This window comes from Balaenoptera musculus, chromosome 8 (assembly GCF_009873245.2).
Source record: "Balaenoptera musculus isolate JJ_BM4_2016_0621 chromosome 8, mBalMus1.pri.v3, whole genome shotgun sequence".
NCBI lineage: Eukaryota > Metazoa > Chordata > Mammalia > Artiodactyla > Balaenopteridae > Balaenoptera > Balaenoptera musculus.
In genome coordinates this window covers 98585658-98610877 of record NC_045792.1, presented here as the reverse complement: position 1 = coordinate 98610877, position 25220 = coordinate 98585658, and the positions used below count along the sequence as shown (strand labels likewise).

General features: G+C 40.4%; 1 protein-coding gene across 5 annotated transcripts; it reads left to right on the top strand.

Moving 5' to 3' along the window:
• Positions 1 to 2634: 2634 nt before the first annotated feature.
• On the top strand, positions 2635 to 18786 carry LOC118900085 (glycine N-acyltransferase-like). Of its 5 annotated transcripts, none has more exons than XM_036862287.1 (7): positions 2635 to 2933; positions 5577 to 5824; positions 7375 to 7470; positions 10529 to 10636; positions 12410 to 12536; positions 17095 to 17266; positions 17675 to 18786. In XM_036862287.1, exons 3-7 carry the CDS (start codon positions 7393 to 7395, stop codon positions 18075 to 18077), a joined length of 888 nt encoding a protein of 295 aa, XP_036718182.1. In that variant the 5' UTR covers positions 2635 to 2933; positions 5577 to 5824; positions 7375 to 7392; the 3' UTR covers positions 18078 to 18786. The 5 variants fall into 5 exon arrangements, with proteins under 5 accessions (XP_036718182.1, XP_036718183.1, XP_036718181.1 ...); XM_036862288.1 differs by lacking the exon at positions 5577 to 5824 and adding an exon at positions 3768 to 3829; XM_036862286.1 differs by lacking the exon at positions 5577 to 5824.
• The last annotated feature ends 6434 nt before the right edge of the window (positions 18787 to 25220 follow it).

Genomic DNA, 25220 nt, shown 5'->3' with positions numbered 1-25220 from the left:
TACCTGACCCCAAAGTGTGTGAGAAGATTTATGTCTGCTATCTTGTGTAACACAGCAAAGGTAATAACCACAGAGTCAAGGAAGTGTCGCCGGCAAATCCCATTAACAATTCCCAGGGAGTGTGTACATGTCCATCCTAAACTCCCAATCTATCCCTGCCCCCTCCCACCCTTCTGCTATATATAAAATAGATAACCAACAAGGACCTACTGTATAGCACAGGGAACTCTCCTCAATATTCTGTAATAACCTATTTGGGAAAGGAGTTTGAAAAAAAGTAGATACGTGTATGTTTATAAGTGAATCACTTTGCTGCACACCTGAAACTAACACAGCATTGTTAATCAACTATGCTCCAATATAAAATAAAAATTCAAAAAAAACCAAAACCAGTTCCCGGGGAAAACAGATAGAATCTGGGTAATAAAATCAAGTCTAACCTTTCTCTTTTCTTTTGTGCTTCATCTGGTTTCATTTGCTCACAGGGTGCCTCGTGCAGAGGGCTCACACCTGGCGCTTCAGGCCACAGTTCCTGGTGTAAATGGCTGCACGGACACTTCAGCTCTGAGGGCCGTGTGCAGAAGCACCACCCACAAGGCCAAGATTCAAGATGGTGGCAGTGGCAGAGGGCCGTGTGCACAGACCCTGCACCCGACACTGCCATCTGGAGCCCTGAGCAATGCGCCTGCCCCAGACCCTGGAGAACTCCACACCCACCCTGGCAAGGAGAGGACCCTATAAAGCAGCCCTGCCCACCGCCTGTCAGGGAGAGTGTGTGCTCTAGAGCCAGAACTTGCGCCTGTCCATTCCCTGATGGGAGAATAAAGCTCTCCTTTGCTTCTAAGCTGAACTAGTTCTCATTTTATTGGTGGGAGTGACGCCAGGCAGGAGGACCCTTCTTGGGGACCCATTGGAGAGGGTTGGTAATAGAAGAGCAGAGAAAACCCTTGGTTACCTGGCATGACAACACTATTTTTTTTCCAGCTGGGAAAACATTCCAGAGAGGTTAAGAGAGTAGTTTAAGGTTAAAGGGTAATAGAGGCTCTTGAATCTTCTGACTGAGTGAGTGTAAGGGCTGAAAGAGACAGAGGACTAGGGGTCTGGGTTCGGGTGGGAGAGAGAAGGACCCTACTCTTGTGTTGTAGATAGTCTTTGTGGGATATGGACTCTACTGGGGCCAAGGGGTCCACTAGGCTGATCCCTCCCCCACACCACCCACTTTCCCCTTCGTTAACCATAAGTTTGTTTTCTATGACTGTGGGTCTATTTTTGTTTTGTTTTGTAAATAAGTTCATTTGTATCTTTGTTTTTTCAGATTCCACATATAAGCAATATCATTTGATATTTCTCTTTCTCTGTCTGGCTTACTTCACTTAGTTTGATAATCTCTAGATCCATCCATGTTGCTGTAAATGGCATTATTTCATTCTTTTTAATGAATATTATTTTATATATACATACATATATGTATATGTTTGTATATACATACCACATCTTCTTCATCCATTCATCTGTCGATGGACACTTAGATTGCTTCCATGTCTTGCCTATTGTAAATAGTGCTGTTATGAACATTGGGGTGCATGTTTCTTTTCAAATTACAGTTTTTGTCTTTTCCGGATATATACCCAGGAGTGAAATTGTAGGATCATATGGTAACTCTATTTTTGTTTTTTTTAAGGAACCTCCATACTGTTCTCCATAGTGGCTGTACCGACTTACATTCCCACCAACAGTGTAGGAGGGTTCCTTTTTCTGCACACCCTCTCCAACATTTATCGTTTGTAGACTTTTTGATGATGGCCATTCTGAGACAGAACAGTTTCAATGGCCTTTAGCCTTGGAGAAAGAGTAATGAATAATTATAACAACTTCAACCCCAGGAGACAAGATGGAGAATTAATAGTCTAGGAGGACAGAGGTGAACATGTGTAAACTTGTGCTGTGCTGGTCTATGGACTGAAGGAGCACACAAAGTTTTTCAATTTTCTGGACACTAGGCAACCCTGCCCCTGTTCCTCTGATTAGAGTGACTCCTTCCCTCCACTAACCTGCTGAACAAGGATAAGAGTGATGAGGTCGAGGACCCAGATAGTGTCAACCTTCCCTCCCTGGTCATTTCACAAAGTGGGCTCTCTTTTCTATGAACCCTCCTTTCTCTTCTGAGAATGGTAGAACAAGTGTTCATGTGGGGTACTGGGCACTTCGGAGGGAAAGGCTCTGGGTTTAAATTCTATCCAGTTCAGCCACACTGAGCCTCAGTTTCCTTCTCTATAAAAGTGAGACTAAGAAGTGCCCGAGTTGAATCATGGTGGGGATGTTTAACTGGAGCCTCAGAATGGGCAGGGGAGAGGACACAGATTATCCTAAAAAGGCGAGGATCCTAAGAGCTTTAGTCACCCTGTGCAAATGATTTTCTGTTCTGCATACATGTAGGAAGAAAAGTCAGATTCTGCAAACCAGACCTGAACCATATCTTTCCTAATATCTTTCTCTTATTGCAGGTACTTGAGAATGGGAAGGGAGGAGAAAGGTATTGCCTATACAGTGTGACCCTTCCAGTATCTGGCTTGTTGGCTTCACATAGCTTGGTTATCAGAGTAATGACAGGGCCTGCGGGGCAAAGAGCAGCCTGGCGTTTCAGAAAGAGAAGCTCAGATGGCACACTGGCAGCCTCCCAGCCTTGCAGAACCAGCTCCCTCAACATGAGACCCAGAGAGCAAGGGATAGATTTCATGAGAGCTAACACCCAACTTTTTGCCTAGTGCAAGGTCCACATGACAAGCCTCAGCTCGGCAATTTGTGAAGAAAACGTACCTAAAAGCACTCTGCAAGACCTGCTTAACTGTCTGCGCCAGAGGGAAATTTCATGATCTAAAGGTCGCTCCTCTTCATTTGTTCCTGCAAAGCTCGGTGTGAAGACAGCTTTCCAGGTGAGAACTCATGCCAAAAAAAAAAAAAAAAAAACGATAATCATTGCTTTATGACATCCTCTCCACTTACATGAGACAAATCAAAATGCTCATATTTTGTTCTGCTCAGAATACAATGACAAATATACCTAAGGAAAAGGAATAACTTCAACTTAAGAAACGTGTATCTGGCACCTATTCTGTAAGAGGCAACTTATTAGGTACTATGAAAAATTCTTGCAGTTTTTGGATCTGAACTAATAAAGGAATGAGGAAAGATCTGGGCATTTTCTGGCAGTGGGGGGGGCGGTGAATGGAGCACTTAATGCCTGAAAACACTCTAAACAGCACCCTGTTGAATCCTTCTGGCTATATTTTAAAGTAGGCAGTTTTTTGGCTCCATGAATGATAAGAAGGTTGCTGTACTTAAAGTCAGAGAGGAAATGAGTAGCTGAGTAAGGACAAGAATACAGACCAGACCTATTGTTTATTTAAATCGTATAATAAACAAACTTACTTTAAAGTTTTCACCTATATTGCTACTACCACAATCTATCTTTTTATTTGTCTGTGTTCTCTTATAAATTTATGCTTATGTATGTGGTATATGAACTGTTTTAGGCCCTACATTTTCTCATTTTATTTCAACCCTTTCCCATGTGTCCGTATGTATAGGAATTATACTAATATCATGGAGTTGCACCATAGTTTATATTTCCTTCCCCTATTGTTGAACACTGGGATTTTGTTCAGTCCTTGCTTATCTTTGTGTAGCTTTATCAGATTCTGCTGAGAGCCTTTTTCTTCTTTTGAATTGTTTTCTTTGGATTAATTTCTTCTTCTGGGGACAACTAGGTCCAAGATTCTGAATTTCACTCCCCAGGACATTGCCTGTTGCCCAGTTCTGCCAGCTCACAGTGAGTGGGTCCAATGTCCTGGAGAATCACAGTCTCAGTTGTTTTCAATCTACCTTATTTATGAGGCACCATGCTTGGTTGTTGGTTTGTGTGTGCATCCTTGGAGGGTGGTTCCAAACCCTATACTTTTCAGGAAATATGGTAATATTACACCCCACAGATATTTTAATTTTGTTGAAGTATAGTTGATTTACAGTGTTGTGTTAATTTCTACTGCACAGCAAAATGATTCAGTCATATATACATATATATGTTTTATAAATATATATATATATATTCCTTTTCATATTCTTTTCCATTATGGTTTATCACAGGATACTGAATACAGTTCTGTGTGCTATACAGTAAGACCTTGTTGTTTATCCATCCTATATATAATAGTTCGCATCTGCTAATTCCAAACTTGCATTCTATCCCTCCACCACCCCCCTCCCCCGCTTGGCAACTACAAATCTGTTCTCTATGTCTGTGAATCTGTTTCTTTTTCGTAGATATGTTCATTTGTGTCATATTTCAGATTGCACACATGGGCGATATCATATGGCATTTGTCTTTCTCTTTCTGACTTACTTCACTTAGTATGATAATTTCTATGTCCATCCATGTTGCTGCAAATGGTATTATTTCATTCTTTTTTATGACTGAGTAATATTCCATTGTATAATATTGTATTGTATTGTATATACAATACAATACAATACAATAGTATTGTATATACAATACAATACAATAGTATTGTATATACAATACAATACAATACAATTGTATTGTATATACAATATAATACAATAGTATTGTATATACAATACAATACAATTGTATTGTATATACAATACAATACAATACAATTGTATTGTATATACAATACAATAATATTGTATTGTATATAATATTGTATTGTATAATAATATTGTATAATAATATATATATATATATATATATATATATATATGTCACATTTTCTTTATCCATTCTTCTGTCGATGGACATTTAGGTTGTTTCCATATTTTGGCTATTTTAAATAGTGCTGCTGTGAGCATAAGGGTGCATGTATCTTTTCAAATTACACTTTTGTCTGAGTATGTGCCCAGGAGTGGGATTGCTGGATCATATGGCAACTCTATTTTTAGTTTTTTGGGGGACCTCCATACTGTTTTCCATAGTGGCTGCACCAGTTTACATTCCCACCAACAGTGTAGGAGGGCTCCCTTTTCTCCACACCCTCTCCAGCATTTATTATTTGTAGACTTTTTAATGATGGCCATTCTGACTTCACCCCACAGATTTGACATTCATCTTTATGTTGCGTCTTATACTCCTTGTGAGTTGCCTCTAGATAAAAGATAAGATTGGCCTCAGGAATGCTATACTTTTTACAGTCTTAAGATCCTCTGGATTCAATTCTATCTACTCTCTTGAATAAACGATCCAGTGATGTCTGGGTAGTAGCTCTTTTTTTTCTTGTCATAGATGACACGGTAGCACTGGATTGCATTCTGAATGGCTGCTGCAACTTTCGTGTACCATTCTACATTCGAGACCTGTGCCTCAAAAACTAACAGTGCCTCCTCAAATAAAGAAGATCCCTTTGTCATTTCCTACGTCGTGAATCTCTTCAGCTCTTCAGTTACTTCTTCTTCCTCTTGCCTCTCTTCGTCCTTCCTCTGGGCCTCCAATTCCATCAGGTCTTCATTAGTTAAGCTCCATGTTGCACAGCACGGAGTTCAGTAAAGTCGTCTTACTGCAGATCTAGCTCCACCTTCTCGCTGAGGGTCACTAAGTTGCTGAAAACCTCTTTGGACTCCTCATTCACCTTCTCAAATCCACAAAAGTCGTGAGCAAACTGCAGGCAAAGGTTCTTCCCAACTCCATTCATGGTGATGGCTGTAACCTCACAACAAGCAAAGTCAATGTTTTTATGGCCTTGTAGATGTTACCATCCTTCCAAAATTGTCGCAAGATTGTTCCTGATTCATCACTCGCCTTTACTGCCAGGTGAAAAGTGTGACATAAATAATATTTCTTAAAAGTCACTATAATTGAGACTTCCCGGGTGGTCTAGTGGTTAAGACTCTGCATCCCAATGCAGGGGGCCCAGTTTCGACCCCTGGTCAGGGAACTAGATCCCACATGCCGCAGTGAAGATCCCGCACTCGGCAATGAAGATCCCGCGAGCTGCAACTAAGACCCGGCGCAGCCAAATAAATAAATATTAAAAAACAAAAGTCGTTACAACTCCCTGGTCCATAGGTTGGATGATCGACGCACATTCTCATCTTTGAAAGTTCAAAACTTGAAATTTCATATAAAAGGGACTTATTGTATTCCACCTTGGCCAAAAACAGAAGTGCCCTTGTTATTCTAAAATCACGAATTTACCCAGTTCTGGCCTGGAGCATGTCATCTCAGGCATGGTGGGTTTTAATACAACACCTTCTCAGAATACCTCTTTGGCGCCTTCATTAAAAAGTAACTTGGTACTCCTAAGATCACAGTTCCAAATCAGAACACTGTAACACTGCCTCTTTTCTTCCTTTTTCATGTCAGTAGGATTTTATGGGATGTTTTGACTATCCCAATTTGATGCAGTGAGTCAAATATGTAAAAACACTATTTTTATGCTACCTAGTAATTACGCAACATGTATCACAGATGATGGAGTAAGACTCAAAAATAGGGTGAGGCTCAGTGATAAAGTGAGAGCACCAGCCTGAAATAGGACTTGGCAATTAAATAAACAAGGAGTTCCCTGGCCGTCCAGTGGTTAGGACTCGGCGCTTTCACTGCCGGGGCCTGGGTTCATCCCTGGTTGGGGAACTAAGATCCCGCAAGCCACATGGCGTGGCCTAAATAGATAAAGAAACAAACAATAAGATAATTTGTTTATATTTTAAACCATGTCAAAATGCCCTATATTAAAAAGGTGGCATCAAAATATCATGCAGTATACAGCACTTTAACTCAAGTGGGGAGAAGGAGGAGGGAGGAGGGGAAAGAAAGGACAGTAAGGAAGAGGAGTGGTAGTAATAATAAAATAACATATGCTCAGTGTTTACTATGTGACAGACTCTTTAAGCACTTATTTACTCTTTTAACATATTAGCTCATTTAATCCTCACAACAATTCTATGAGTCAGGTAATACTATTATCCCATCTACTTTGAAGAAACCAAGGTACAGAGAGGCTAAGTAACTTTCCAAGGTTGCACAGCTTATTAGTGGTAGAGTCAGAAAAATCACTGATAGCAACTAAATTTTTTTTAAAATGTTATATATATTTTAGAATGTGCTTGCTAATGTAAAGTGAAGTTAATGACTAGAATTCATCGGAATTTTAAGAAAGTGAGCTGAAAAATTCAGAAGGCAGGCTCTGCACTTCCTGCCAGTCTCATCCTTCCTTGGAATGGCTGATGACTTTAGTGAAGATGACACCAATAAAGAGACAATGAAGAGGGCTCTGGCAATTAGCAGAGAACTTGCTACTTTTGTTTCTGAATCTCCTCCTGCTCTTCTCATTCCTGGCTGTTTCCTGGTTGTCTCTCCAGAACAAGGTGTCTTGCACGATGTTCCCATTGCAAGGTGCCCAGATGCTGCAGATGCTGGAGAAATCCTTGAGGAAGAGCCTTCCTACATCCTTAAAGGTGACAATGGAAAATTCTGAGGGGAGTAGGAATAGAAAGTTCCTGTGATGAAAGGAAAGAGAGACTAATATTTATTGAGCACCTATTCTGTGCCAGGCACTAGTGCATATTTTCTCTCATTTAATTTGCATAACCTCTCTACAAGATATTTGCTGTTATGCCCATGTCACTGATGTGAAGATGGAACCTCAGTGAAGTGGTTTGCCCAATACCCCACAAATAGTGAGCTGCAGTGCTATGGTATGAACGTAGGAATGCCTGAGACCTAACATTGCTTTTTGCTCCAAGCTGATTCAAAAAGTATTCCCTTGCTCCTTTCCAAGAAACGTTCCATAATAGCACTGGAAACTTGCCCAGAGTTCTCCTACAAAGTTAGCTGAGACTAGATGTTAATTTTTAATTTGTTCTCCTTAAAGGAACACTTGCCAGGTGAGAGGTTAACCATCATGAGCCTTCTTTAAAATTAATAATAAGTCAAATTCTATTTCACTTAGATTTTCCAATTGCTCCGAACTTATGGCATATCAAGCTATTTTGTGGCTGACTCTGAGGATCTCTGTTAACCAAGTACAACTGATCAGAAATCTCAGGATTAAATAGAACATATCCATAGATGCCCACATCCAGAACTGTTCGAGAGCAAGTCTAATGATTGGCTGGGGTCCTCACCTGTGTTTTTCTTTAACAACCAAAGGGATGGGGTCCATTCCAGTGGAATTTAAGTACAACCGTGTGTGTGTGAATGTGTGTGTGTGTGTGTGTGTGTGTGTATTGGGAGAACAAATTATTTCCCTGAAATTTTTTTGTGGAAAGAGAACTAGATTTCTACTGTTTTATAAGACACTCCTATAAGATGCATACATTTTAGATAAGATAAATGCATTCACCTGCCCCACTCCCTAATAGAATTGTTACTCCATCTTTCTGTATAAAGGAGAAAAATGTTAGCATTATTTTATTTGTAGATCATATGGCTTCATTTTCATTTATTAGAAATAGACTAATGAAACAACTCGCCCTGTTCTTTAATTACTGCCAAAAATGACTTCAAATCAACTAATTTAAAACTAAAATGTCACCCACTTTGGTGGATCCCACTAATATTAATCTCTGTTACCTAATATTTAACTACTTTCACTTGATAATCCTTAAGATCCAGGCAACCTCTCAAAGAGACAGTCAATTTTTCTTAGAGGTTACATCAGTTATACATGTTATGAACGCTTGCCTAAGATATTTTTATGGTAAGTAGCTATTTTTAAAAATTCTTCAACCTAAAAGTTTTTCTTCCATGCTCTGTAGTATAGAATTTTGTGATTTAAATTTCTCTTTACTCCTTGGGTTAAGTGGACCCCAAACATCTTGAGGAAACTCTTGGTGGTTTCCAAGTGTCCTTACTTGGAGCATCTCTCTGGTAAGATAAGGCGGCCCTCTTGGCTCCACAACTTTCATGAAGAACAGCATTGGTTGTATATTAAAGATACACATTTTTACCCTAGTTGAAATCTAGAATAGTTGTTTGCCAGGTACTTTTAATGGAGGTATAACCTAGAACTCAATACTTGCTTGAGTCTCAGTTGACAAAACATCCATCTGTTCTTCTAAGTGTTGGCTATTAAGTACATTTTATTGCCTGTGTCAACTCCAGTTGAGTCAATTTAGAGTAGTTGCCTGGCGCACTACGTTCTGAGTTCAGCAGGAAAAAAAAAAAAAGAGTTTTAATTAATTCAGCCCGGGGAATAAGAAAGAGGAAGAGCTACACATATTTTCAGATCTTGTAATGGATAATGTATTAATGTAAAACAATTTTACACACCCCCAAATGCAAAGGCGTAAAAAGAAACATCTATATTTTGCCAAACTATACGGAATTTCTATATCAAGCTTCCATTCATGCCTGAAAACAATGATTTCAGATAAGCTCAGGCAACTTAGATTTTTTCCCCCTTCTCTTTCTCCATAGTGTAACAACAGTAGTTCACATAGGGTGGAGGGTGGTAGGAGGGAAAGATGTTGGTACAGACTTTGGTCATCATCTACCCATGGTAGAAACCATTAAACTGCATACCTTTTTTTTTTTGGCCTTTGGTCATTGGCATGTTTCCATGCTGGTATCTGCAGAGGCTTCATGTTCACAATAGTCATGTGGCCCATGGTGGTATCCACCACTGCATTCCCCCAACCCCAAACCACCAGGACACTTAATGTCCACAGGCTATCTCATTCATTCTCTCCCTGCTTTCCTCTCTCTCTCAACAAACTATGCAAAAAGGCGGGGTTGGGGACTCAAGACTGGACCTAGACTGTAGGCTTCCACAGCCCATTCTCTTGAGCATTTTGCTTCAGCCTTTGCTTATTGGTGGGAGGAAATTACCTTTCCAGAGTGTACTGTGGACATACATGTTAAAGAGTTTTAAACATGTCCATAACCTTTGAACCAGCAGTTACCTGATGGATAATCTAAGAAAATATCAGGTGCCCATGCAAAGATTTCTGTGCAAGCATGCTCTGCAAAGAATTAGTTGTTAAAATGAAAATTTGGAAAAAGCTGAAATGACCATCAGTAGGCAAATGCACAAATGAACCATGATACAACCAAATAATGGAACCCTATGCAGTCATTAGAACATAATTGAAAAATTTTGTATTTATGAACATAGAAATACACCCACAATTTATTCAGTGGTGAAAAATATCATGTATCAGATCATTTTACATTTGTAAAATTGTGTATCTCTATGAGTATGAATAGAAGAAAGTCTGGGAAAAGATAATATTAAATCCTACCAAAAAAAGAACAGTGTTCTTATGATAATTAACTTTGTCCCAATATTTTACCATATGCATGTTTGATTTATATCAGATGGGAAGAAAAAGCTCTCATCTGAGGTTAAAAAAAAATGTAGCATGTGGAGATTTTAGACCCAGATGCCCTATTTGTCCCTTTACTGCTGTAAAATTTCACAGTTTCATAGACATAAACCTGTCCTCGTCAAACAAGGCACTTTGCCATCCCTTCCTAATAAGCTGACCCTCTCGCTTTGTCTGGATACTGCAGGTTTATGGGACTGTCTTCCACATGAATCAGGGAAACCCATTCAAGCTAAAGGCCCTGGTGGACAAGTGGCCTGATTTTAATACAGTGGTTATCCGCCCTCAGGAGCAGGTAAGGTGCCAGATGTGGAATGAATATGCATCTATGTTTGTATTTGCTATGTGCCTACCGTGTGCCTGGCCATGTGGTAGACCCTGGGGCTACAGAAATGAATTGCAGTGATAGTGAACAAGTCCTTGCCTTTAAGAACCCCACAGCCTGGAGGAGAATACAGGTAAGTAAATAAATTACAACTTAGTGTAAAGTGTTCAAAAACAGAAAATGTACAATATAGGGAGATAGCACAGGCAAAAGCTGATTAAACTATGGAGTTTGGAGATGGAGGTTACAGGATCAGATTAGATACGCTTCTTAGTGGATGTTTCATCTGAACTGGATTTTGTAGATAAATATATCTTTGTTAGGCTGACAAAGAAAGGAGGACATTCTAACCAGAGAAAGTAACAAGGACAAAGATAGGAAGGTATGAAACAGGACAGTTAGTTGCCTGATTATTAAAAAAAAATTTATAATATTAGAATTTGCATATGCATTTTGGGGAAACATTTAAAAATTAGTGAAACTAAATAGTTAATACATTTCAAAGACAAAAAACCCTAAGTTTATTTTAAAACATCCAGTAAAATTATAAATTTAGGGCTTCCCTGGTGGCGCAGTGGTTGAGAATCTGCCTGCTAATGCAGGGGACACGGGCTCGCGCCCTGGTCTGGGAAGATCCCACATGCCGCGGAGCAACTAGACCCGTGAGCCACAACTACTGAGCCTGCGCGTCTGGAGCCTGTGCTCCGCAACAAGAGAGGCCACGATAGTGAGAGGCCTGCGCACCACGATGAAGAGTGGCCCCCGCTTGCCACAACTAGAGAAAGCCCTCGCACAGAAACGAAGACCCAACATAGCAATCAAGCAATCAATAAATAAAACTTAAAAAAAAAAATTATAAATTTATAAAAATACAAATATATCTTTCCTACAAATAATAAGTTATTTAAAATCCGTGGAATTAAACAGTATATAAAATGAAGAAGTTTATATTAATAATAAAAACTGAATTGCAATAAAATTATTTGACCTTTTATCTTAAATGGGATCTTAAGAAACAAAATGTGTTAGTGGTATCATTGCTGACTTGTGAGTGTATTTTTGTGCAACAATTCCAACTATTTTTGAAAAGGTTTCTAATTCTGCACTCAAGATAATATTTTCCTGTGCCTTCTTCTTCCAAATAATCTCATCTCTTATTTAATAATTTGAGGGGATCTTTCTAAATAAGTGGTTTCTTTGTTTTTCTGTAATTACAATTTGTTCAAGTATTGTATTATTTTATGAAAGCATTTCTAATTGGTTTTCATCTTCTTTGTCTTAATTTAGTATAGATGGAAATTTCAATCCAGAAATGTCAATAACCAAATTTAATACTGTCATCTTCATAGTTTGTGTATTCTGCAAGTATTTGAAATATAGAAAAATTTATTCTTGCAACAGAAGCTTTTCCTTGTCAATTGCTTTTCTCTTCTTCCTGTTGAGGAAGATGAAAATATAGAAGAATGCTTTCTAAATAGTTGTGTCTTTGCTTGAGTTGAAATTTTAACACAATATATGGGTAGAGAATAGTATTGTTCTGCAGTTTTTCATCATAATTTGAATACCTGAATCTCCCATTTTAATCTCATGATTTAAATGATTCAGAAAAATTTCTAATGCACCAATACAAACACCAATATTTTAGTACTTAAAAATACCACAGTATAGTAGAATTTAGAAAAAAGTATGACGATCATGAAAAATAAGACATTTGTTTTGCCCCCCTTTTCTCAATGATAATAGGACATGACAGATGACCTTGATCACTACACCAATACTTACCATATCTACTCCAAAGACCTCAAAAACTGTCAGGAATTCCTCAGCTTACCAGAAGTCATCAATTGGAAACAGCATTTGCAGATCCAAAGTAAGTATAAAAGGAATGGAATCTGTGCTGAATCACATCTCCATCCTGAACAATTTCTATGACATATATCTCCTTTCTCCAAGCCCCAGACCCTCAGCCTGCTGTCAGATTTTTTACTCAGCTGCAACTATACCTGTAAAGTGGGAAAAAACACCCTCAAAGCTTGTACCTAATGGGCTTCATATAGAGGACTGTAACGTAATCCCCTGAGAGCGAAGGATTTATGGCATATTTTGTGGACTTATCCAGGATGCCTTAGGGTGGTTGGGTATCAGAGCAGAGCTTTCCCCAGGGACTTTCATTCCTAGAATTGGAATGACGACTCGTGCCACAAAACACCAACTAGGTCATAAAGAGCAACTTATATGGTTATGAGCGTGGTCTCCAGAGTCAGACTACCTAGGATGGCATTTGCCTGTTACTTTGCCATGTGATCCTAGCCAGGGACTTGTCCTATCTGAGATCCTGACTTTTATATATAAAAATGAGGGTAATAATTGTACCTAGGACTTCCTGGGTGGTGCAGTGGTTAAGCATCCGCCTGCTGATGCAGGGGACACGGGTTTGAGCCCTGGTCCAGGAAGATCCCACATGCCATGGAGCAGCTAACCCCGTGAGCCACAACTACTGAGCCCACGTGCCACAACTACTGAGCCTGTGTGCCACAACTACCAAAGCCCGCGTGCTCTAGGGCCTGTACTCCTCAACAAAGAGTAGCCCTCACTCGTCACAACTAGAGAAAGCCCGTGTGCAGCAATGGAGACTCAACGCAGCCAAAAATAAATAAATAAATAAATTTACTAAAAAAATAAAAAATAAATAATGGTACCTAAAACACAACAGTGTTGAAAAGATTAAATGAAATCTTAGCTAGGAATTGCTTAGTGCAATACCTGAATGTTTCAGTTAACTTTCACTGCATAGCAAACCTCATAATTCTGTGAATCAACAATTGGACTGGGCTTTGCAAGGCAGTTGTTCTGCTGGTCTCCTCTGGGTGTAGCTATGCAGCTACAGTCAGTTGATGGGTGACTGTGGACTGGTTGCTCTAGGATGGCCTAACTTACAAGTCTGAATGATGGTCTGACTGTCAGTGCTGGCTAGGCCCTGGTGACATCATGATAAGAGCACATATCTTTTTTTTTTTTTTTTTTTTTTTTTTTTTTTTTTTATTTTTACAAGACATAAATAGACTGACACCAAGCATTGTACATGGATGACCACAACAAAAGCAACAATGATTGCAATTACCAAACATGAAACACACTCATACTATGTCATAATATTGACATTCAGTCCAGTAATCCTCCACTGTAACAGCTCCTTTACTTTGCAGTGAAAATTGATTTGTATATTCTTTGCCTCTGAGTCCTTGTGGGATTTTTTTTTTTTTTTAAATTCAGACAGAAAGTCACAAAAATTATACTCATCCTCATCAGTTCACTCAGTCCCATGTAATTAATTTTTTTTCATCTTGATCTTTTGTTAGCACTTTTATGAGTTCATCAGTTTTTCATTAGAGTTCTGAAAATGCTTATTCATTCAGTTCAGCAGTACAGTCAGTTACCAGAAACCTGTACTTGTCAGAGTCTTTTCCATGAATTTCTTGAAGATGAAACCCTTTTATAGGAACATATTTGCAAAATCATCAGAGTACACCCAGAACTGTCTGTAAATGACAAAAGACTTAAAAATGACCACGGTTAAAGATTTGATGAAAGTTCATAATAATGCAGTTGACAAGAAAATTAGTTATTTCTGAGATATACATTTTAAAGTAATAACTAGGATTATTACTTATAACATTATACCAGAACATATAAGATTTTTAGAAATTTCATGTAATGTCTGAAACATTTATATTAACATATTTCCATACATATTTCCATACAAATACAAATATAAGATTTTTAGAAATTTCATGTAATGTCTGAAACATTTATATTAACATATTTCCATACATATTTCCATACAAATACAAATATAAGATTTTTAGAAATTTCATGTAATGTCTGAAACATTTATATTAACATATTTCCATACAAATAACCCAATGAAAGTTTAGTATTAGTTGTTTTGTTTGTTTTTTTATACTGCAGGTTCTTATTAGGCATCAGTTTCATACACATCAGTGTATACATGTCAATCCCAATTGCCCAATCCAGCACACCACCATCCCCACCTCACCGCAGTTTTCCCCCCTTGGTGTCCATATGACCATTCTCTACATTTGTGTCTCAACTTCTGCCCTGCAAACTGGCTCATCTGTACCATTTTTCTAGGTTCCGCATACATGCATTAATATACGATATTTGTTTTTCTCTTTCTGACTTACTTCACTCTGTATGACAGTCTCTAGATCCATCCATGTCTCAACAAATGACTCAATTTCGTTCCTTTTTATGGCTGAGTAATATTCCATTGTATATATGTACCACAACTTCTTTATCCATTCGTCTGTTGATGGGCATTTAGGTTGCTTCCATGACCTGGCTATTGTAAATAGTGCTGCAATGAACATTCGGGTGCATGTGTCTTTTTGAATTACGGTTTTCTCTGGGTATATGCCCAGTAGTGGGATTGCTGGGTCATATGGTAATTCTATTTTTAGTTTTTTAAGGAACCTCCATACTGTTCTCCAAAGTGGCTGTATCAATTTACATTCCCACCAACAGTGCAAGAGGGTTCCCTTTTCTCCACACCCTCTCCAGCATTTGTTGTTTGTAGATTTTCTGATGATGCCCATTCTAACAGGAGTGAGGTGATACCTCATTGTAGTTTTGATTTGCATTTCTCTAATAATTAGTGATGTTGAGCATCTTTTCATGTGCTTCGTGGCCATCTGCATGTCTTCTTTGGAGAAATGTCTATTTAGGTCTTCTGCCCATTTTTGGATTGGGGTGTTTGTTTCTTTGATATTGAGCTGAATGAGCTGTTTATATATTTTGGAGATTAATCCTTTGTCCGTTGATTCATTTGCAAATATTTTCTCCCATTCTGAGGGTTGTCTTTTCGTCTTGTTTATGGTTTCCTTTGCTGTGCAAAAGCTTTGAAGTTTCATTAGGTCCCATTTGTTTATTTTTGTTTTTATTTCCATTACTCTAGGAGGTGGATCAAAAAAGATCTTGCTGTGATTTATGTCAAAGAGTGTTCTTCCTATGTTTTCCTCTAAGAGTTTTATAGTGTCCAGTCTTATATTTAGGTCTCTAATCCATTTTGAGTTTATTTTTGTGTATGGTGTTAGGGAGTATTCTAATTTCATTCTTTTACATGTAGCTGTCCAGTTTTCCCAGCACCACTTATTGAAGAGACTGTCTTTTCTCCATTGTATATCTTTGCCTCCTTTGTCATAGATTAGTTGACCATAGGTGCGTGGGTTAATCTCTGGGCTTTCTATCTTGTTCCATTGATCTATGGTTCTGTTTTTGTGCCAGTACCATACTGTCTTGATTACTGTAGCTTTGTAGTATAGTCTGAAGTCAGGGAGTCTGATTCCTCCAGCTCCATTTTTTTCCCTCAAGACTGCTTTGGCTATTCGGGGTCTTTTGTGTCTCCATACAAATTTTAAGATGATTTGTTCTAGAAGAGCACATATCTTCAGCAGGCTAGCCTAGGCCTTTTCATGTGGTGTTGGCCTCAAGGTAACCAGAAGCACAAAGACATGGTGAGCCCCAATGTGCAAGCATTTTTAAGCCTCTCTCTGCATCAAATTTACTCTTTCCCATTGGTAAAACAAGTCATATGGCCAAGGTCAGATGCAGTGCAGGAGGGGACTATTCCAGGGAATGGGTACAAGGAGATGTGGGCAAATTGTGGGTCATTACTGCAACAATCTACCACATTGGGAACATAGTAAGTACTCCAGAGATGTTGGCAACTATAATTATTATTATTTTTTAAAATTTTATTTATTTTTGGCTGCGTTGGGTCTTCGTCGCTGTGCGCGGGCTTTCTCCTGTTGCGGTGAGCGGGGGCCACTCTTCACTGCAGCACGCAGGCTCCCCATCGCGGTGGCCTCTCCCATTGCGGAGCACGGGCTCCAGGCACACGGGGCCCAGTAGTTGCAGCACGTGGGCTCAGCAGCTGCGGCACACAGGCTCTAGAGCGCAGGCTCAGCAGTTGTGGCTCACAGGCCTAGTTGCTCCATAGCATGTGGGATCTTCCCAGACCAGGGATTGAACCCGTGTCCCCTGCACTGGCAGGCGGATTCCCAACCACTGCTCCACCAGGGAAGTCCCGGCAACTATAATTATTATAACTCACCTTCTTTGATCATCAAAACTGCATGATTATGTAGCCCAGAAAACTTAGTTCCAGTCTTGGTATTGCCTCTAATGGCATGACCATGGCTGAATGAATTTCTAGGCATGTTTTTGCTTCTGCAAAACAAGGAAAATTGCACAAACCCTGATTACATGACCCCAGTCATACAGCAGCAGCACCGAGCCCATCACCAAAGTTCTCTGACTAGAAATCCTCAGACACTTCCTACTCCACTGGAGAGCTTCTCCCTAGAATGGACATAAATCATTGCATTTCTCCTTATAATCCCATCTAGGTTCACAATCCAGCCTGAATGAAGTAATCCAAAGTCTTGCAGCCACTAAATCCTTCAAAGTCAAGCGATCACAAAACATTCTCTATATGGCGATTGAGGCAATAAGGGAACTGGCTCCTTCCCTGCTGGATATAAAGAACTTATCACTTAGCGATGGCAAACCCAAGGCCATGTGAGTTTGATAAAAGCTACCCTACGCTACTTACACCTCTCACTACCAAAGTAGCCTCCCAACTTCTCTTTCTGCTTTTACTCTGGCTCCCCACAATCCATCTTCTTCAAAGCAGCCAGAATAATCTTTTTTAAAAACATAATTCAAACCGTGTTTCTCCCCATTTCTTTTCTCATCTGGAATATGTCAGGCCTATGTCAACTTCTTTGACCTGTCTTGTCCTTCTAACTCACTCAGTCCAACAACATCGGCCTTCTTTCTGTCCCTCTGTCATTACAAGCTCACTTATACTCCAGACTTTGCATTCGCTATTTCCTCTGCCTACTCTGTCTCTCAAGATAATAGAGGTAAGAACAAATATAAACCTCTAAACTCATGGACTTTGCTTTTATCTTGGAACGTCCATAGTGACCAAGAGATGTTTAAACTCTCATCGTTGGATCCTACCCACGCTGCCGTGGTGAATAAGTTCTGGCATTTCGGTGGCAATGAGTGGAGCCAGAGATTCATCGAGCGCTGTATCCGGACCTTCCCCAACTTCTGCCTGCTGGGGCCCGAGGGGACCCCTGTGTCCTGGTCCCTGATGGACCAGACAGGAGAGATGCGGATGGGGGGCACCCTACCTGAGTACCGGGCCCATGGTCTCGTCACCTACGTCATCTATTACCAGACCCAGGCTCTGATCGAACGTGGCTTCCCCGTGTATTCTCATGTAGACAAGAATAACAAAATTATGCAGAAAATGAGTCACAGTCTGAATCATATCCCTGTGCCCTGCGACTGGAACCAGTGGAACTGTGTACCTCTGTGAAGCAGCACTGAATCCAAGACAGTATGGGACAGGCCTGAGGATGCAGCTGGAGGAGCCGATGGGTGGGTGGAGGGAAAGAACCAATTGTAATTGTAATCATAGGTAAAGGAGTGGACATTGTGTGGGTCCTGGGGCAGCAGTGTGAATAGTCGACAGGACCACCACTGTCGATGGGCTTGCCTTAGATATCTCAGCATAAGCATCATCTGGTCCTCCTGCAGTGGTTTCATAGTTCCGTTCCCCATGCTTCCAGGGTCTCTGCCATGCTTCTTCATCCGCTACATGTTGCCCCAAATGGCTTCCCCTGGGACTCTTCGGGCATGGGTTGGTAGACCCTTGCCAGGTTTTCCAGGGAGGGCTAATACTTCCTGGGCATTACGACTTAGTCCTCTCTTTCTATGGCTTTTCCCTTAGTGAAGAGCAAGTGGACTCTACTCGTTACGTCTGTAGACATTATCCTCTCCTCTGATTGCTGCTTTACAGGTGTATTAAATATGTTATATACAAATATATATGACATATTATGTTACACATGATATGCATGATATAGCAGGGAGAGTTATTAAGAAAAAGACTAACTTATGTTAGCCTGTCCCCCCCCCCCACCCTTCCACTCTGGGGAAAATGATTCAATATTGTTCCTAAAAGCTGAGCTTCCTAAAGCCACCTGAAACCCTCAAACAATAAAGAGATTTTGTGTTTGATTGTATAAGCTGAAGCTAAGTGGTTCGTGTTGGGGAAACATGGCGTGAGCTAATGGGGAGAGGAAAGTGGGAACACTCAGCCCCAGGAAGGTGGGGATTTATTGAGAAGAGATGGAAGTTGAGGGGGTGGGAGGTATAGCATGCATGCCTACTGTTCCACTTGACCTTGGCATGTTACTTCAAGATGCCAGAATTCTGTGCGGTTCAGACCATTGCCTCATGGGAGAATCTGGTTGCTGGTGTGGAAAGATATTCTTCCTGGTTGGGACAGGTTAGGTGGGAGAGTTTCCTGCCCCAGCCCTTCGAGAGAAACAGCACTAAACACCAGTACCGGGCAGCAAACAGAGCACCTGAATGAAGGTGATCACCTGGATTAAGAACCTGTTCCCTCTGGTCCACCTAAACCTGAAATTAAGCTATGGAATTGGGGATGAAGGCCCCCACAAACATACACACACACACACACACACACACACAACTGAGGTTTAATTTCTTCGCCAGTTGAGAGAGTGAAGGCTCAGTTTCGAGCAGGTTTCTCGACTTTGGCACAATGGACATTTTAGACTGGACAATTCTTTGCTGTAGGTCTGTCCTGTGCATTTGTAGAATGTTTAGCAGAATCCCTGGCCTCTACCCACTAGATGCCATTAGCACCCTCCATCCCAATTATGACAACTAAAAACGTCTCCAGATATTAGTAAATGTCCCATGGAGGTAAAGTCACCTCTGGTTGACATTTAGTTTAGTGGTTCTCAAAGTTGAGCCTGCATCAGAATCGCTTAGCAGGCTTGTTCACACAGGTTGCAGGGCCTCACCCCTAGATTTTCTGATTCAGTAGATCTTGGGGAGAGTTCCAGAATTTACACTTCTAGCAAGTTTCCAGGTAATGCTGATGCTGCTGGCCCAGGGATCACGCTTTGAGAACCACTGGTTTAGTGAAATAATAGACTATATCTTATTCCCTAGACTATAGATGAAAATTCTGATGCCATACTACTTTCATTTCTGTATGAGTACAAGCTGATACTCCCCTCCAAGAAGTCCCTGTAGTCATCAAGGAGAAAGAGGCTTTGTGGTCCTGAAACAGGGAGAAGGAATTCAGGCTTGGGTAAAGGAAAACACACACTGGTGGCAGCATATAGCGGGACATTGTTGATAGCTAACATCTTGGCTCATTAGCTCCAAGACCTGGCCCCGCAACAGCCTGTAGGCTCCAGTGCTGGAACACCTCAGGCTAAACAACTAACTAGGCAGGAACACATCCACCCCCATCTGCAGACAGGCTGCCTAAAGCCTAAAGAGCCCACAGCCACCTCTGGGCTTGCCCCTAGACACAGCTTAGCCCACCAGAGGGCCAAGACCCAGCTCTGCCCACCAGTGGACCAGCCCCTCCCACCGGGAAGCCAGACCATGCCTCTAGACCAGCCTCACCCACCAGAGGGCAGACACAAGAAGCTAGAAAACTACAATCCTGCACTGCAGGCCAGATCCTACACTGGCACTGGCTGGGCCCTGGTCCAGCCCACTAGCTGGCCAACGCAACCTTTAGGACACCCTGGACCCCGTACCCAACTGAGTCAAGAACCACCACCCCCCCCACCAATAATATTAAATGAGCTCTGGGATTCCATAGCCACACTCTAGGAACCAGCTATGCCTACCAGTAGTCTGGCACTAACCCCAAGATCTGACTTAACCAGCCAGCGGGTGGGCAACAGTCCCAGAGTCTTCAGGACCCTGACTCCGCCCACCAGTGAGCCAGCACTAGCTCCAGGGACCCCCTAGGATTCTGCAAGTAGCCACTGACCAGGTCCCACTAAATAGCAGCCAGCTACATCCACACAAGGCAGGGCCTGGCAACCAACCAGTTAAGGGCCTACCTGACCGCCCACACACTTAGCCCACCACAACAGAAAAACCCACGTAGCCTTCTTAGGGGGAACCCCTAGAGCACATAGCTTGGGTGTCGAGAGGGGAGTGCACTGCTGGGACACATAGGATGCCTCCTACAGAGGGCCACTTCTCCAAGGCCAAGAAATGTAACCAACCTACCACATACATAAAAATACAAATAGCAACTCAGAGAAAATGAGACAGCAGAGGAATATGTTTCAGGTGAAGGAACAAGACAAAACCCCAGAAGAACTAAGTGAAATAGAGATAGGCAACCTGCCTGAGAAAGAGTTCAGAGTAGTGATCACAAAGATGATCAAGGAACTTGGGAGGATAGTGGATACACAGAGCAAGACGTTATAGTAAGTCCCCTACATATGAACGAGTTCCATTCCAAGTGTGTGTTTGTAAGTCCAATTTGTTTGTAAGTCCAATTTGTTCGTAAGTCCAACAAAGTTAACCTAGGCACCCAACTAAAACAGTCGGCCATATAGTACTGTACTGTAATAGGTTTATAATACTTTTCACACAAATAATACATAAAAAACAAAGAAACACAAAAATAAAGAAAACATTTTTAATCTTACAGTGTAGTACCTTGAAAAGTTCAGTAGTACAGTACAACAGCTGGCATACAGGGGCTGGCATTGAGTGAACAGGCAAGAAGAGTTACTGACTGGAGGAGGGAGAGGAGGTGGGAGATGGTAGAGCTGAAGAATCATCAGAAATAGGAGATGGAGGGCAAGGTATCTTTTCTCCTCACTCGACTCTCAATTATTTTCACTTTTGTTTCCATTGTTATTGCTTGGTGCTTCTTAGCAGTACCAGCTACCTCACCGCTGCTTTTACGCTTGCTTCCAGACATCCTGGGCTTGAAAAAAGATACTGTACTACTGTACTCTACACAGTACTGTACAGTAAAGTACACAAAAGCACAGCCACTTGTAGAGGATGCACAAACGTGACAATGTATGCCAGACATGTGACCTAACTTACGTGATTAGACATGCCACCATATGTTTGCATCTTTGAAAGTTTGAAACTTGAAGGTTCATATGTAGGGGACTTACTGAAAATTTACAGAGATGAAGAATATAATAACTGAAATGAAAAATACACTGGAAGGAATCAGTAGTAGACTAAATGAGGTAGAAGAACAGATCAGTGAGCTGGAAGACAGAGTAGTGGAAATTACTGTCACTGAACAGAAAAAAAGGAAAAAAAAGAATGAAAAGGAGCAATCCAGTGTCTTTAAAGATAAAGATAAGATATTTTATGGGAAACAAGACTTCCCAGACTTTGGTGGGTTTATTTGGATATCCTTTTAACATGTTGATTGCCTTATTGTTTGAGGTAGGTGGCAAAGAAATATCCAGGATACCCCAAGGTTTATGCCCGTGTCTGTCTAGAGACTTGAAGTCTCCAGACCCTGAGTGTCATTGCTCAATTGTCTCAGTAACTTTCTTATTTGTTTTAATTGCAGGATTTCCTGTCTAGGATAAATAATAATGCTATATCAAGGGCTTTCATGAGGAAAAGATAACACAATGCATGTGAAAGTGCTTTATAACTGCTACATGTTGTATAGTTACAGAATATTGCTTTAATATGCCTAAATCTAGTACCCTGGGTAATGGGGTAAAAACATGGGATTAGGGGTCAGGAATGTATCTGAATTACGGGTATGGCTCAGCCACTCAGTGTATGATACTGGGCAAATCCCATCAACACTGTAGATTTTGGTTTCCCATTTTTTAAATGCAGATAAAAATACATGCACTTGTAAAAATAGATATGAAAAGATTGCACAAATGCCAGTTAGAGAATTGGCTCAAGATTGCAGATGGAAGCCAGTTATCATTTGCTGAATTCTCATCAAATGATTGAATTAACATCCATAAGAGTCAGGGAAGAGAAAAAAGAATTTATTGATGCTCCAGATGTGTTGGGGAATTCCTATAAGCTGGAGAATGAAAAGGACTAAGACTAGGGTGAAATAAAAGTGTAAGAAACTGCCACCTATAATACATGTGGGAAATGTCAACTAGAAGAGCATGCAAGGCAGAATCAGCCCAGAGTCAACAGAAAAACAAACTAGAATAAACCTAACTCAGGCCTGTTATTGGTCAGACCTAGATTATGCAAGCGTGGCTGGTTGGCCTTTGATTCCATCCTGATTTTTGCTAAGCATTTTGCAAATGTGAGTGTTACCAGGGCAGAAGGCAGTGGGGGGGGGGGGGGGGGGGGGGGGCTTTGGGAACTGGAAGCAACAGAGAGCTCTGACCCTTGGAAGAGGGGAGGGCCTCACACAAAGAGGGCAAATTACTGCCACAACTTGTAAAATTCCAGGCCCGTCCTCCAAAATACCAGGGACATGGAACAGTAGTTCTTTTAAAATTGTGAATAGGAACTCTCAAACTCAAAGATAAAAAGAAAACCAGGAATGACCAAAGAATTGACAAGGAAAGAAAGGCATCAAACTCGACCTGTGGATGAATTCACACCTGCTGAAAGAGAAATAGAGCAATTAGGAGACTTTAGAAAAGTATAGTTGTTGATATGTTACATTCTTAAAAAGGAATCAACTAGAGATTTCGGAAATTAAATACTGGAACTTTGAATAAAAAAATCTCAATAGATGGACTGAGTAGCAAAGTGGACACGGTTGATAGATAATTAGAAAGCTAGGAAGTTCTGGTAGAAGGTATATCTCAGAATATCACATAGAATGAAAATGGGATGGAAAATATGAAAGAAAATATAAGGGAACTGAACAACATTGACAAGTTTAAACATCCATCTAAATGGAATTCCAAAAAATGAGAACAAAGCAAACGGAATGATGAAAATAATGTAAAAGGAAGAAAAAGAAGAGGTGGCAGAAGCATCAGAAGAAGCAGATTTTCCAAAAGTGAGGAATGATTTAAGATTGAAATAACTTACTTAAGACTGCGTGTGAAAAGAACTCATTAGATATATTACTGTAAAATTTCTGAGCCCCAAAGATGAAGACAAGATCCCACAAGGTTCCACAGAGAGGGAATAAACTGGTTATGATGAGAAGAATAAGAATCTTACTGACTTCAGACTTCTCATTGACAGCCCCAGATACTTAGCAAACAGAGAAGTGATGTCATCAAATTTCTCTGGAAAGGTCTTAAACCTTTCAATCATAGAGACAGGCAAAATAGTATCTAATTAAAAGGACAAATTAAAAAAGTGTTTGGACATACAACAACGCAACAGGTTTAATACACAGAGATTCTCTCTCTCTCTTTGAAAATGAGAGAGAGAGTAGTTTTGTGGGGTTGAAACAAGCTTACTTACGCTCAGGAAACCTGCATTCTTTTCAAAAAATAGAGCAATTTTGTTACGTCTAAAAATTCTTTCATACCCTTTGCCAGTCAATCTACAGCCCTACCAGAGGCAAGGGCTGGTTAAGATCTCTTTAGTGATTAATTTTTCAGGTTCTTGAACTCTGTAAAATTAGCATCATATATTGAATACTCTTTTATGCCTGGATTTTCCATTCACCAAACGCCTATGAGACTTAAGCCATGTTGTGTGTGTTGGTATTTCATTCATTTTATTGCTGAGTACTATCCCATTATGTCCCATCCTATATGGGTATGATCGGCTCATTGGCAGGCCCATGTCACAGGAAATAGCTCCGTCAATACTAAATTCCAATATTTTACAATCTGATCTAGGTAAATATTGAAAAAGACTAGTTTAGTACATTCAATGCTATCTTCAATAGGAGCAGGCTGACTTTCCTCATCAATTACATGATCAATCCTTACATGATCTAAAAACAAGTGATTCTGGAAAAGAAATCTGAGAAAGACCTCCTTGGAGCCTCCCTGGAAGGGACTTTATAGATATTCTTTTTTTTTTTTTTAACATCTTTATTGGAATATAATTGCTTTACAATGTTGTGTTAGTTTCTGCTGTATAACAAAGTGAATCAGCTATACATATACATATATCCCCATATCCCCTCCCTCTTGCGTCTCCCTCCCACCCTCCCTATCCCACCCTCTAGGTGGTCACAAAGCTCCGAGCTGATCTCCCTGTGCTATGCGGCTGCTTCCCACTAGCTATCTATTTTACATTTGGTAGTGTATATATGTCAATGCTACTCTCTCACTTTGTCCCAGCTTTCCCTTCCCCTTCCCCATGTCCTCAAGTCCGTTTTCTACGTCTGTGTTTTTATTCCTGCCCTGCCCCTAGGTTCTTCAGAACCATTTGTTTTTTAATTTTTAGATTCCATATATATGTGTTAGCATATGGTATTTGTTTTTCTCTTTCTGACTTACTTCACTCTGTATGACAGTCTCTAGGTCCATCCACCTCACTACAAATAACTCAATTTCATTTCTTTTTATGGCTGAGTAATATTCCATTGTATATATGTTTCCCTTTACTGCAGATAATAACTTGTTTAGGTTATAAGGACAATCCCATCCTGACTCTATAATTTACTTCTTCCAAGTTATTGCTGGTTCAGTCAACTTAAAGAATCTCTACACATGGTGGCGCCTTA

Bases quoted from the DNA above. Each gene is read 5' to 3' on its own strand.
- LOC118900085 (XM_036862286.1), top strand. From the start codon at position 7,393: ATGTTCCCATTGCAAGGTGCCCAGATGCTGCAGATGCTGGAGAAATCC. The intron at 12,537-17,094 runs GTAAGTATAAAA...AATCCCATCTAG, and splicing joins ACAGCATTTGCAGATCCAAA to GTTCACAATCCAGCCTGAAT. The intron at 17,267-17,674 runs GTGAGTTTGATA...GAACGTCCATAG, and splicing joins GATGGCAAACCCAAGGCCAT to TGACCAAGAGATGTTTAAAC.